The following is a 15,721-nucleotide window of genomic DNA, read 5'->3' as shown; positions in this document are numbered from 1 at the left end:
ACCTTATCCCCCCTCCCAACTTTAACTTTTGTATTAACTTCTAGAGTCGGCCAAAAGCTTCTGATAGTCCTCCAAACTCCCACTCCATAAGTGGTTGTTACTTCATCTGAACACCATTCCCCTTCTTGGCTGAATTTGTGTTGTATAACCTCTTTCCATAGTGCATGCTCCTCTTGGTTGTACCTCCATAGCCACTTGCTTAGCAGACTTTTGTTATGTAACATGAGCTTCCTTACTCCCAGACCCCCATAATTCCTCCCTTGTTGAACTTCTGCCCATTTTACTAAATTGAAACTGCTGAACTTCTGCCCATTTTACTAAATTGAAACTGCTGAACTTCTGCCCATTTTACTAAATTGAAACTGCTGAACTTCTGCCCATTTTACTAAATTGAAACTGCTGAACTTCTGCCCATTTTACTAAATTGAAACTGCTGAACTTCTGCCCATTTTACTAAATTGAAACTGCTGAACTTCTGCCCATTTTACTAAATTGAAACTGCTGAACTTCTGCCCATTTTACTAAATTGAAACTGCTGAACTTCTGCCCATTTTACTAAATTGAAACTGCTGAACTTCTGCCCATTTTACTAAATTGAAACTGCTGAACTTCTGCCCATTTTACTAAATTGAAACTGCTGAACTTCTGCCCATTTTACTAAATTGAAACTGCTGAACTTCTGCCCATTTTACTAAATTGAAACTGCTGAACTTCTGCCCATTTTACTAAATTGAAACTGCTGAACTTCTGCCCATTTTACTAAATTGAAACTGCTGAACTTCTGCCCATTTTACTAAATTGAAACTGCTGAACTTCTGCCCATTTTACTAAATTGAAACTGCTCTCAATTTTATTTCCTTGCCAAAGGAAATTCCTTCTCAAAGCATCTAGAATTTTGACCACCTCACCAGGTATAGGGAAAAGGGACATCACATAAGTTGGTAAGGAATCTAGCACAAAGTTTATTAAAGTGACTCTACCTCCCAATGAAAGGTATTGAGACTTCCAAAATGCCAACTTCCTCTCCATCTTCTCAATAATTTCATCCCAAATAGTAATGGCTTTATGGTGTGCCTCTAATGGCATGCCTAGATGGACTGTTGGTAGCTTCTCTACCTTGCACCTCAAGATGTTTTCTAGTTGAACTTCTTTTAAAGGAAGGATACTGCTTTTTCTCCAGTTAACCTTAAGTCCAGAACAAGCCTCAAAAACTACCAGAATCACTCTTAAATAGCATAATTGTTCCTGGTTTGCTTCACAAAACACTATTGTATTGTCAGCATACAATAAATGTGTCAACTCCATACTCTCATTTGCCCTGTTTCTTATATTGAAGCCTCTGATCCAATTATTTTGCAGCGCTTTTCTCATTAAACTGTCAAATCCCTCCATAGCTATAATAAAAAGGAACGGAGATAGAGGGTCCCCCTGTCTAAGTCCTCTTTCTGCTGGAAAAAAACCTACGGGTTCTCCATTAACAAGGATGGAGAACCTGGTGGTTTTAATACAAAAGTCTATCCAACCGAGCCATCTATTTCCCAACCCCATTTGTCTAAGAGTGTTGCTCAGGAACTTCCAATTAAATGGTCATAAGCTTTCTCAATATCCAACTTGCACATAACCCCCGGTACATCTCCTCTAATTCTAGTGTCAATACACTCACTAGCAATTAAAGCGGCATCCATTATCTGTCTGCCTTTAACGAAGTCCATCTGGTGTTTGTTCACAAGCTTGCTTATCACCCTCTTCAATCTTTCTGCTAGAACCTTGGCTATGATTTTGTACACCCCTGTGATCAAACTAATTGGTCTAAAATCTCTCAAATCATTTGCCCCCACCTTCTTTGGAATCAAAGCTACAAATGTAGCATTAAAACTTTTTTCAAATTTCTGATGAGTGTGGAAATTGTGGAAGGTTAACATTTAAGTCCTCCTTTATAGTTTGCCAGAAAGTTTGAAAAAAAATCATTGTGTAACCATCCGGACCAGGTGCCTTCACACATTTTGATCCCTTCTAACACCTCTTCCTCTTCAAACCTTCTTGTAAGCCATTGTTGCTCCTCCATAGTAATAGTTTGAACATCAAAAATATTCAAATCTGGACGCCAACTTTCAGATTCTTTGTAAAGATTTTGATAGAAATCCACAATGGACCTCTTAATCTCCATAGAATCCGAGGACATTACCCCATCAATCATCAAAGAATCTATAGTGTTGATTCTCTTACGCGCAGTGGCCATTCTGTGGAAATACTTTGTGTTCTTGTCACCCTCTTTGATCCACTAAATTCTGAATCTTTGTCTCCAATGGATTTCTTCATTTCTAGCCGTTTCTTCATACTCCATGGCCCATTGTGCTTTCATCATTAACTCATCATCAGTAAGAGGTCTGGCCTCTTGTATGATTTCCAAACTTCCAATTTGCTCTAGAAGTTGATCCTTTCTAGCCCTCCAGTTACCTTTAGTCTCCTTGCTCCATTCTTTGAGTTTTACTTTCAAAAGACTCAATTTTGTTGCTAACTTAAAGTCTGCTCTTCCTGTCACATTAAAAGAATTCCACCAGTCTTGTACTTTGGATTTGAACCCCTCCACATTCAACCACCATTTTTCAAACTTGAAATATGATCTCTTGAAGAGCTCATCCCCACATGACAACAAAATTGGGTTATGGTCAGAACCTAGACTAGGCAAGGAACTCTGTCTGATTTGATTAAACAATTCGTCCCAAGGAAACGAATACATGAATCTGTCAATCCTTGATGCATTTCTATGATTTGACCCTCCTCTCCAAGTGTAAGATCCCCCAAATAAAGGGGGTCTACTAGCTCTAGTTCATTGATACAGCTAGAGAAGTCTGTCATTGAACCTGAAAGTCTGGTACAATTTGTCTTTTCTGAAGGAAATCTGGTAGTGTTGAAATCGCCACAAACCACCCAAGGTCCTTCACAAAAGCTCTTCATTGCACCTAATTCTTCCCATAACTCATTCCTTTCATTTCTATCACATGAAGCATATACTGCTGTAAGAAACCAAGTGAGATCTACATTAATGCCACTCAACTTGCAAGTGATCATCTGATTTCCACTCTCCACCATCTCCCCCTTCCAAGACCTTTTATCCCACATAATAATTATACCCCCTTTACTACCTAATGCCTCCATCCAAATTCCCCCCATCCATCTATTACCCCCTAACTGTTGAATATGATCTCTTACTGCTCCCTTTAATTTTGTCTCCACCAAAACTATAATATCTGCTGCCCCTTGTTGTAATCTGCTCCTCACCAAATTTCTCTTATCCTCCATGTTAAGTCCCCTCACATTCCATGATAGGATATTGAGCTTCATTATAATTGGGTGATTAGTTTCCTCCCCCTGCTTTTTGATTCAGTCCTTGGCTCCCCTTCTTTGAATTTAACATCGAAAAATAAGTTCCTCAGTTCCTTAGGAACTCCCTGTTTTTCCCCCTTTTCTGTCAAAATCAAAACAGAATTCTCTTCTTTATTCCTCTTCTGGTCAATTTTTAGGAATAGCACATTGGCTTCCTCTATGCATCCTTCGAAAGCAGCTCCAAATTCTTGACTGAGCCTAAGAATATTGCTTTGTACCTAGTGATTTGCCCTCTCTTCTGCTTCTTTACTACACCCAGAAGCATCGCAATTAATAAGAGTTGTCTCCCCCAGTTGAACAATTTGTTGCATGTTTCCCTGTTCCTCACTATCACTAATTTTATCATCTCTTCCCCCATTGTTGTTATCTAATATTTCTGCATGCTTTTGTTCTTCTCTTACTTCAATTTTTCTTCCCAGAAGACCCTATTTCTTCACATTGGGCTGCTTTCTCCATGTATTTTATTAAAGATCAGTTGTCCAGCTCTATCTGGGCTTATATTTCTTTTCTGGGGCATAGTACTCTTGGGCCTGGACAAGAGACCCAAATCTGATTTCAAATTTAAATGAGTCATGCGCAAGTCACATGTCTCATTAAACCTTTCCTCTCCAGCTGTCTTTCCCTTACAGCCCACATGTTTCTGACTAGAATCCCTTAATTGATGGGATTCTAGTACAGAATTACAACTTGCACTTTGGATTATCCCCTGGGTAAAACATTGTACTGGATTCAGCCTTGTTTCTTCTCCATTGGTGCCATAACCTAATTCCGGTGCTATTTCAAACCTGGGTTTGCACTCCACCCATATCGGAAAGTGGTAAGTAATTCCGTTACATTCTATGGAGACCTCCTTGGGTATTTTCCTACCATCGCTGGCCACCAGAATCCTTGCCCACTTCATGTGATTTTTTAGCTCTGTTTCTTCCTCAGTTGCAATCCATCCTCCACTGACTTCTCCAATTTCTTGAAAGACTTTCTGAGACCACAAGTGAGTATTAGAACAAGATCCTTTCCAATTCATTGTTTTACTCGATGTTTGACCCCTATATTATATTGTCCACACTCACACATTTCAACATGGTATTAGAGCAAGATCCTTTCCAATTCATTGTTTTACTTGATGTTTGACCCCTATATTATGTTGTCCACGCTCTAGATATCCCGTTCTTGGCATGCAGGTATGTTGATTCCCATATCAGTTGGATTTGGATTTCTTGATCTCCTTATATTGTCTTCGACAATCCTACCTCTTTAGCTAACTTTTGTGGTTGAGTTTGAATTAACAATGTATATGAAAATAGTAAAGAAAGGTATAATTTTGGTTGATAGTTTAACTTGGGTTCAAAGGACTTCCATCCCAAAGTTAATGGGCTTGATCCCTGTATAGATCCGTTATAGATCCTCCAAACCTGATTCACAAACGTTTGGGACGTTCAAGTCTATTGAAGCTACAGAAGATGGTGCATAGTTTGGCTAGTTTATCCACATTAGATTGTGAACAACATCAACTTGGGAAATACACCCATGCTATATTTTCACGTAGTACTGTGGGTTGTTCTGTGTCTATTTTTTCATTAGTTCATTATGATATTTGGGGTCCTGGTAGAGTCGGTTCAACCTTAGGATTTTGTTATTTTATTAGTTTCATTGATGCTTATTTAAGATGCACTTGGGTTTTCTTAATGAAAGATCATTCTGATTCTTTTTTTTTTGAATCAAGTAACATTTTGTATTCAAGCCAGTACTTGGGTAGTACGGAAAACCATATTTACCAGAGTGAGATTAGATACAAGGTATGCCAAAAATTGAGCAAACCTCAATGGTATCTAAAACATCTAGGATTGATTCTATATCCTAGGGTGCAATTTAGTACACTAAAAGTAAAATAACAAAATACAATTTAGCTTAATCTTTTGTACTAAATTGCACCTATCCTCAAAACATCTATCCTTTCTTTCCAAATTGTCCACCTTATACATGAAGGGATGATCCTCCATCTCCCTCTGTTCCTAGCTGCAGCTCCAGCTTCCTCCCAACTAAAAAGAGTGTCAGCAATCTTGCTCGGCATTGCCCATGCTATGCCCCTAAGATTGATGAAAATCTTCCATAGCTGATCTGTGATACTACAGTGTAGGAACAAGTGATTTACTGTCTCAGCTTCCTTGTTACATAAGCAACATCTTGAGCATAGTGATATCTTCATCTTAATCAAATTCTCAGTCGGGACTTCTATAGCTACGATCCGTCAAAGTTCCTACGGCTCGTCCTAGCTACTCGTGGGTCTAACTTCAGAAACTTGAATTTCCAATATCTCAACTCCATGTTTACGGTTCCTTTCCTACGTCCCGTAAGACTTCCTACAGTTCATAAATAGGACTCATACATCACTGCTTTAGTAAATTTTTTTGCAACATTTCAATTCGACTTTCCAATTTCCGAGGTGTTACAGTGAGTCTTTCCCTAAGAGATAAATATTGAGACTTCCACCTAGTCAATTTTTTCTCACACTTTTCCAATACTGAGTCCCATATCCCTTTGGACTTTGACTTTGCTCCAAGGGGCATACCCAAGTAGATAGGGGGAAGCGTTCCCACTTCACCTCCCAGTATTATGGCTGGCTCCTCCATGTTAGGCACATGGTTTATGGGATATATGCAACTCTTTCTCCAATTAATGCGAAGACCTGAAATGGCTTCAAAAAGGATTAAATCAATCTTAAATACTTAAGTTACTCTTCTTCTGCATCACAAAATATTTGTTGGACTGCACTATATGAAGCATGCCTAACTCAAGCCAACCTCTATAAAAGGAAACACACCATTGTGAATGGATGCTACTTATGTCAGAATAGAGCACAGAGCAATAGACACCTCTTTTTGCATTGTACTGTTACAACAAATCTGTGGAACATGCTTTACTTTCTTTTTGGACTCAGTTGGGTCATGCCACATGGTATCAAATAAGCTTTTGTGAGTTGGTGTTACTGGAAAGTTGACAGCACCATCAAACAAACTTAGAAGATGATACCTGCAACAATTTTTTGGAATATTTGGAGGGAAAGGAATAGAAGATGTTTTGATGGTCTATCAACTCCATCAGGGCCTGGGGCTTTGTCAATTGCACACAACTTGAGACAATTATACACTTCTTGGTCATCAAACTTCTCCTGCAGAGCTGCTTTCTCTCTTTCTGTAATGGTGGGGCAGTTGTTGATAGTTCGTGCTGGCCTCCAATCTTCTTCCTCATTGTTTAGCTTTCTGTAGAACTTAAATAACTCTTCTTTTAACTTCTTGTTGGCTATTCACCTGATCTTCGTCGATACCTTATGTCCGCCGAGGTCACATTCATTGAATCTCCTCAACCTTACTATACATATTTTGATCATCCTGATGTCTCTATGGTCTTATCCATACCTCAGGTGTTACTTGTACTAACGTTTGAGGAATCTATTGTTACTTCTATATATTCAGTTGTAGTGCCACTACTCTTGACTTATCATCTTCGTTCGCGTCCAACATTTGTCCCAGATGATTCATGTCATATGCCGGACCCTGCTCTTACTGCGGACTTGCCTTCTCCTGGCCAACCGATTGCACTTCAAAAAGGTATACGATCCACTCAAAATGCTAACCCACATTATACTTTCTTGTGTTATCATCGTCTATCATCACCCCGTCATGTCTTTGTATCATCTTTGTCCTCTATTTCTATCGCTAAGACTACATGTGAAACACTTTCTCATTCTAGATTAAGGTAGGCTATGATTGTTAAGATGTTTGCTTTACATACGAGTGGTACTTAGGATCTTCTCTCCTTTCTTATAGGTAAACCTATTATTGGTTTCCGTTGGGTTTATGAAGTCAAAATTGGTCCAAACGGTCAGGTTGATTGGCTTAAGGCTCGCCTTGTTGCTAAAGGGTATACTTAGATATTTGGGCTAGATTATAGTGGCACTTCTCTCCGTGGCTAATATAGCATATGTTCGTCTTTTTCTATCTGTGTTGTCATTCGTCATTAGTTTCTTCATCACTTGGACATTAAGAATGCTTTTTTGCATGGTGATCATAGGGAAGAAGTCTATATGGAGCAATCACCTGGTTTCGTTGCTTAAGTGAGTCCAGTAGACTTGCATGTCGATTCTGTAGGTTACTGTATGGTCTGAAGTAGTAGTCTCCTCGAGCCTTGTTAGGGAAGTTCAAATACAGTAATTCAAGAGTTTGGCATGACTGGTAGTGAAGCTGATCACTCTTATGTTTTATCGGCATTCTGCACCAAATTTGTGTTTTATTTGGTTGTTCACATTGATGATATCAATCACCGGCAATGATCAAGATGGTATCACTAATTTGAAGCAATATCTATTTCAACATTTCTAGACTAAAGACCTTAGCAGACTGAAGTATTTCTAGGTATTGAGGTTGCTTAGATTTGGTCATGTTATTTCTCAACGCAAGTATGTAGACATTCTCGAGGAGACATGAATGAGGGGATGTAGATCCATTGACACTTCTATGGATCCAAATGTTAAACTGCTTCACCAACAAGGGTTATGGCGGAGTGGTAAGTACTCCTTCATCCTTAACTAGAGGTCTCAGGTTCGAGTCTCCCTGGTACGGAGTCATCTTTGTTAGGGAGTCCATTACCCCCCATATGGGACTTTCCAACGCGAATTCAAATTTAGTCGGGCTCCAATATGGGTACCAGACACTGGGTGAAAAACAAAAACAAAATAAAATGTTAAAACTCCTTCCAAATAGAGATAGCTATTTAGTGATCCTAAAAGGTATAAACGACTAGTTGGAAAGTTGAATATTCTCAGAGTTACTAGACCTGACAGCTCTTTTCTTGCAAGTGTTGTAAGTCAGTTTATGACTTTCCTCAGTGATAGTCACTGAGATGCAGTTGTCTTTATTCTGCGATGTATAAAGTCAGGTCTAGGTAAAGGACTACTCTTCGAGGATCGAAGCCCTAAGTATATCATTGGATATAGAAACATTGATTGGGCTAGATCACCCTGTGATAGACGTTCTACATCTGGATATTGTGTTTCAGAATGAGGTAATTTGGTGTCGTGGAAGAGTAAGAAACAAAGTGTGGTTGCTCGATTTAGTGTAGAAGCAGAATATCGAGTAATGGTTGTAGACTTGTAGCAACTTGTGTGCTAGTTTTGATCAAACAATTGCTGATAGAACTAAAATTTGGAGAAGTCGGTTAGATGAAACTTGTGTGAGATAATCAAGCGACCGTTCATATTGCATCAAATCCAATGTTTCATGAGAGGATTCAACTCATTGATTTTGATTGTCACTTTGTCAGAGAAAAGATGGGTATTGTTACAAAATTTGTCAAGTCTAGTGATCAATTTGCTGATATCTTCACCAAGTCCCTCACTTATTGTTGTATTAATTACATGTGTAACAAGCTAGGTAGTTATGACTTGTATAAGGGGGAGTGTTAGAATAGGAATAAGCACAACAATAGTAAATACAATCCTACTTGGAAAACAAATAGAGAAAGGAATAGTATATATAGAATCCTACTTGGTAAAAGATTGTATTATAGTGTCTATAATTAGGGTTTGTGTAATAATGAAGATACACAATCAATAATGTTTTTCTCCAATATTTCTCACAAGGACTAATTTGGACCGATTTGGATTCCCCATTACTAAATTATGATACTAGCCTTTATGCTTAAGTTATCTTAATTCTGATTAGATTATATCTTTAAGATAAAGTTGATTAAGCACCTATCAAACTAGAAATAGGAATAGGATCTTAAATCGTATGTGGAAAAAGATTGTAATGTATGATACAATTCAATTATATTTTACTCCGTTATTTCTCACATGGTATCTGTTAAGATGTCCCACATCGGTAGAGGGATGAGAATTTGGTTTCCTTATGTGGACTTAGACAAACCTCTCCTCATGAGCTAGCTTTTGGGGTTGAGTTAGGCCCAGATGCCATATCTTTACATGGTATCAGTGCCAGACCCATCCCCAATTTGTTGTTCACCGATGTTGGGCCCCCATTTAGAAGTGTTCATGCTCCAGTTGAAGTCTGGGCGTGCGGGGAGTGTTAAGATGTCCCACATCGGTAGAGGGATGGAAATTTGGTCTCCTTATATGGACTTGGAAAAATCTCCCCTCATGAGCTAGCTTTTGGAGTTGAGTTAGGCCCAGGTGTCATATCTTTACAGTATCAAAGCTTTGGTGAGAAACATCCAGAAAAAGAAAATACAGTCACGTGTGTCAATTCCTTATGACAGTACAAGCTGTTTGTGACTCCTTCATTTTCCTTCAGTGCTGTGCGAAAACCAACAGGGTCCTGGTAGTGTTGGCGACCAAATCCCTGTAAGCTTTTCGGCAGTCGACCCTGCACATGCCGCCAGAAGCTAGTGTTCCGACGAGCAAGTAAACTCACATGTGAGGTGATTTTCTTGCATTTTTCAAGTCTGTTCTATTTTGCTTAGGTCGCCTATTGTTTCCGACCCCAACCCACAAATGTTTACTGGAAAATGTTTATGGCTGCACAATACTATTTTTCCAGCGTTACAGCATTGTTCTGATCTGTTCCTACTTCGTTGAGGTGGCCCTACTCATCCAAGCACTTCCTATCAGTTTGCTGCCAAGTTCCAATTACTTTTCTTTTTCCGGAGAAGTTCCAGCAGCTTCTGACCTATCCAACAACTTTCTTGCATCTTCTGAACATATTTTTAAGAAAGCTTCTAGAATGAACTATTTTAGTGTCTTGGATACGTATCTTAAAGATATGTTTAGAAGTTCCAGATTCTTGTTAAATAGTTAGAAGATTAAGTTGTCATGATTTTCCTGGTAGATGTATCTAGAGCATCCCTACACAAGTATAAATAGGGGTGGCAGTCATTTGTAGTCAACCCAAAAAAAAAATCCAATTCGAAGCAATTCATGCCAATTCAAAAAGTCTTCTTCCATAACAAAGTTCTACTATCTAAATTCTTCCTTCTCCTTTCATAGCTTCCTCTTCTTTAGTGGAATCTTCCTACCATAATTAACGATCTTGGGGCTAGCAGAAGGTCTTTCCAATTATATTTTCTTTTGATATTCTCTACAATAGCATGCCTTGGAGAACAAGTCTAAGGTTAGGTCCCTGCTCACCTAATCCCTTGATTTCTACCACCAAAGCTATTCCTAATCATCAATAATAGTTCCTTCCATATTCTAGCAAGGAAACATAATAAAAAATGTGAATTCAACAATATGGTTCCCAAACCCTTTGCCGCCCATGATTATTTACACAACTAACTTCAAATCCTAGGCCTCAGCTTCTATATTCAAGACTAAATTCAAGTTTACTCATGAAAATTTGTCTATTTCCTTCTTTGTCTTGCTAAAATCTTCTTGGTAGATTATTGAGTCCTAATTTCATCTTCTCAAGTAGCTGTATACTATGTGGCTCGTTTTCCAAAAACGTGAGACAATATGAAAATGCAGTTTTTGCACCTAAATGAGAACACCATTAGAAGTATGCAAAACCCTTTCTGCCGTGGTACACGTCGCATAAGAACCTACCTGCACTTGGCTCACTGACAGCTTTTTTCTGCATCTTCTACGGCATGGGAAAATACCCCCTTCCACTGCTTTATCTTTATGAACTTTCTGCCTCTATCTTCCTGAAGTACAAAGCTTAATATGTCCATGTCGTAGGAGGCCCACACTAGTACTAGCAACTTGATTTCTTGGTTTTACTTTCATTTGACATCCTGTTTTTGTAGAAGTTGTCGTTGTGTGATCAAAGGGTCACAAGTTCCAGCCATGGAAACTCCCTCTCACAGTAATGGTTGGTAAGGGTGTTCACAATGGACTTAATGTGGTTCGGTCTTCCCCTTTTGTTTAGACCCTGGTTCCGCCAAACATCCTGTAACACATGTTTGTAGCCTTGAACTTGATCTTTATATCATTTGAAACTTGTTCGTGATTCAGGGTATTACACGTTCTCTGTCCGTCTGTCAATTCATTAAACATTGTAAATTTTTGTAGTACATAGATTCATGTCATCTCACATACATCAGACACATATGGGACACATAAGGACTCTGACTGTCCATATCTTATGTATTCGTCTCCCTTTGGGCATTTGATAAGATGCGGAAAGACTTCTTCAGAAAACCTACTTCTCAGGATACAATTTCTTCCACTGCTTCTAATTCAATGAGATGAACAACTGATAAAGCTTCTAGTTTTTGTAGTACAGTTCGTTTAGCTATCCTCCCTTGAGATTTTTGCAAATTAGGTTTGCCTCTATAGCTTCTGTACACACCAAAATCACATACTTTAAGAATCTTACTTTTTCAGATATGTTTAGTTGCTTACAAGGGAAAACTGGACACATCTCTTATTGAAAAGAGTTTACTTCAAGGATAGCTAAGTTTGAAGTCATCCATAGAATTACAATCCACGTATGATACTGTTTTCTGAGTACAAACTTCATGCACTTCCATGGTCTTCTGTATTTAGCAGGCTAATCGTAGAAGAGTGTGAAGGATTAACAGGGTTAAAATGAGTCCTCAAGGAACCCTGGTTTTTCAAAATGATTGAAGATACATGAGTGTTTTTGTCATTAATAATTATCTCTCTTATTGGGTTTTTTGTATTTATAGTCCACCTGCAAAAGGATAAAAGGGTTTAAAGGTATATTCTCAAGGAACTATCTGATTTTCAAAATTATAACTATCTTATAAGACGAGTTTGATGCCAAAGCAGGCTTTGACATCTATGCAGTTTGGTCATTTTAGATAATATAAAGTCACATGATTGGCTTAATAACTTTTGAGCTGATTCAAAATCATCAAAAATTTTCAAAAATAAATCATCAATATAATTAGAGGTTGTTTGGTAGCTGATTAGAATTATACCGGTATTAGCAAAGCATGAATTAGTTATAAGGTAATTTATGTATTTTTTGATGACCAAACAACGAGATAATTTATGTATACTTGCATAAAATAATACTTAGATTCTATTATAACTTATACGAGTATTATTTATGCATGTTTCTAAATTGCAAATCACTCACCGTTTTAATTTTATACATGAATAACTTACCTCATAACTAGCTACCAAACATGGTATTGGTTATGCAAGATTTGATACCTGCATAACTCACTTCCAAATCAGCTACCAAATGAACCCTTATTTATTACACCTAGCAACTTGTTTAGCTCTTCTTCAGGCTTTAACTAATTAACTTTAATTCATTTTATTGTTTTTAACTTAGATTAGATATTTTCTATGACCCATATTATATGGTATTTTTAACTTTTATATTTACTTCTAAAATAAATGTTTTGTTACATAATCAAGAATACATTATTTTCATTTTTTAAAAATACCCTTATTTAGATAAGTAAATTTTTACATAATGAAAAAACCATATTAAATGGGTACGATTTTATCAAGGGTAATTTAGAACATATTTACCGTTCTAGGAATAAGTGAATTTCTTATGTGGTGATGAGTCAGAGGGATTAGAAGATATCTATGATGCTTTAAATTAAAACCATTTGTTTTATTGCTCAAAATTCTCCCATATTTTAACTAAGCACTAATACATTTGATTATATTATTTCTTGTTCTTTTTATTATAAATGACATTTGATTTCTAATGTTTGACTGTTAATATAGTTAGTAGAGACGAAAAATGTAAATATCACTGTATTTAAAAAATATAAAATACTGCAACGGAAACTACGAAATTCAGCTAATGGTGATTCGGGCCTGTGCAGAGCACGAACTTCCCCTTTTCTAGTAGTCATAGATATGCAGGTTATCTTTCGTATTAAAATTATCAGATGAGTAAAGAAAGCAGCCAACAGTAGTGGTTACAATTTCTTTTCTAGGAAAATAGAAATTAACAATTCTAATTGGTGCTCAAACTGTAAAAGAAACCTGTTATTAAAACTCCAACTTATACTTGATTTGCTTGTGGTTTCAGGTATCCAACATTTTTTGATGATATTGCTGCACGCCTGCTTCCAATCATCCCCCTTATCATATATAGACTCATTGAAAATGACGCTATGGATGCGGCTGATAGAGTTCTTCAAGTTTATTCACCCTTCCTTCATTACTATCCTCTGAACTTTACGTTTGTTCGTGATATACTTTCTTATTTCTATGGTCATCTTCCTGGAAAGCTAATACTCCGTATACTGAATGTCTTAGATATTAAAAAGGTGATGGTGGTTGATGCTCCGTAACTTGCTAGTTTGTTTTCCCTTCTCTTTTAGTAATTATTGAATCATTCTCTTTTTCTTTTTTTCTATGCAGATACCATTTTCAGAGTCATTCCCGCAACATATCAACTCATCAAATGCAGCCATGTGCCCACCATTGGACTACTTTGCTACTCTTTTGTTAGGACTGGTGAATCATGTTATTCCTGCTTTAAATAATAGCTCCAAATGTGCAGCGATGGGAGATTTTGCAAATAATTCTACCCGTGCTCCCCATGGAAAGATCCCAGCAACATCACAATCTGGGCCAACTAATTCTTTTGACGGGCAGAAACCTTATTATCAGATGCAAGACCCTGGGACATCCACCCAGCTTACTCTTGAAACAGCTGTCATAGAATTACTTTCTCTTCCTGTTTCGCCATCACAGATTGTGTCATCTCTAGTTCAAATTGTTGTTCACATACAACCAACCCTTGTCCAATCCAGCAATGGGCTGCATGGAGCTCCTGGTAGTTCTGGACAAGGCTCTATTTTGCCTACTTCTCCTTCAGGGGGAAGTACTGATTCTTTGGGTGCAACTAGGACGACTCCATCAGTTTCAGGAATGAATACTTCTAATTTTGTTTCACGTAGTGGTTATACTTGCCAGCAGCTGTCTTGCTTGTTAATCCAAGCATGCGGTCTTCTTTTGGCACAACTTCCTCCAGAATTTCATGTGCAGCTATATGTTGAAGCTGCACGCATAATAAAAGAAAGTTGGTGGCTTACTGATGCTAAAAGGTCTATGGGTGAATTAGAATCAGCTGTTAGCTATGCTCTACTAGACCCCACCTGGGCTGCACAGGATAATACCTCAACAGCCATTGGTATGCTTTCTTAACCAATCTGGGATAGCTTTACTTGTTTGTTTGCCCACTCCCTTTGTCTCTATCGATTGACCTCTATTGATTGGTATGCTGATCATGAGAATGTGTTATACCGGTTTTAGTTCCATATTATTTAACTTACACATATGTAGACTTTAATAGAACAATACAGACATTTTTACTACTTGGAGTTAACGGAAACCAGTGGAAAATGTTTCTAATAACAGAATTGTGATTATAAAAATAAAAAAGTAAAAGAAAAGGAGTAGCAAAACTTGATGAGATGCCACTTCCTCCTCTAACCTTCCCCTTGCTGATTCTCTTCGATCTCCTGTTCATCCTCCTACTGCTTTCACCAGAGAAAACATGTTCAAGTTATTCAAACTAACCATCTGCTTACTAGTAGAATGTCAGGAAACAAAGATAATCATATCCTCTGTCCATTTGTAAATAATCCAGTTTCTGGGTTTTCAGCTGAAAATCTATCAAGATTGCCCATGATGCTGTAAGAGTTGAGTGAATAGAATTGTTGTGTAGTTGGAAAAATTTAGAGGCAAACCAATTAGGTTGCTATACTTCTAAAAAGCTTGTGCCAACACTATATCAGGAAGTTCGAGAGAACATCATCATCTTGGGTGTAGAAACATTCTGAGGAGTTGAGTTTAGGCAGAGAAAGGGGGATATAAGGAGCACAAAAGTCAGCACATGACCACGACACCCTGCCCCCTTCCTATTTTCTGGTCCACGAAAATTCACTCACTACACGACCCCATTCTCTTTCCCAGAAAGCCAGCCAAATTTATCCACTAATAGGTATTACTAGTTGCATGAGGCCCGTGCTAAGCCCGGGCACAAACTCATGTAAGAGTAATACACTTAATTAAAGAAACATAATTTTGTTATATTTTTATTTTGCATAATTAATTTAATGAAGTGGCATTTTAATCTTGTCTTGTTCACAAGTTTTTACAATTATTAAAATTTCTTACCAATAAAGGTTGTAGTTGTCAAGTTTGCCGAATGAGTACCCTCAAATGGTGAGTTCTTCCATTAAATAGAAAGAATTCTGATTTACATCTGTAAAAAAATTGTTATTTACACCCCTAAATATCTGCTATTGCTAATTATAATATCTCTGAAAATATGCTACATTAACCCCTGATATCTCCTACATATGGAAAACAATTGACACCATAATTACATAAATATTTAGAGCTATTACATAGATATGTACAACTATTAGAATATAT

The 15,721-nt window shown here is 37.5% G+C and overlaps 1 protein-coding gene across 2 annotated transcripts in view; it reads left to right on the top strand.

Annotated features, from left to right (window-relative positions):
* The window catches only part of LOC102586283 (mediator of RNA polymerase II transcription subunit 23), an 80,202-nt gene that overhangs the window by 45,826 nt on the left and 18,655 nt on the right, over nt 1–15,721 (top strand). For both annotated transcript variants that reach the window (XM_006349402.2, XM_015309588.1), the window contains exons 17-18: nt 13,362–13,602; nt 13,697–14,471. In XM_006349402.2, coding sequence (XP_006349464.1) covers nt 13,362–13,602; nt 13,697–14,471 — 1,016 coding nt within the window. The remainder of the gene's footprint in view (nt 1–13,361; nt 13,603–13,696; nt 14,472–15,721) is intronic.

The sequence above is a fragment of the Solanum tuberosum genome, unplaced genomic scaffold (genome assembly GCF_000226075.1).
Source record: "Solanum tuberosum cultivar DM 1-3 516 R44 unplaced genomic scaffold, SolTub_3.0 scf00106, whole genome shotgun sequence".
In the NCBI taxonomy this organism is placed as follows: domain Eukaryota; kingdom Viridiplantae; phylum Streptophyta; class Magnoliopsida; order Solanales; family Solanaceae; genus Solanum; species Solanum tuberosum.
This window is presented reverse-complemented; position numbering and strand designations above follow the sequence as displayed.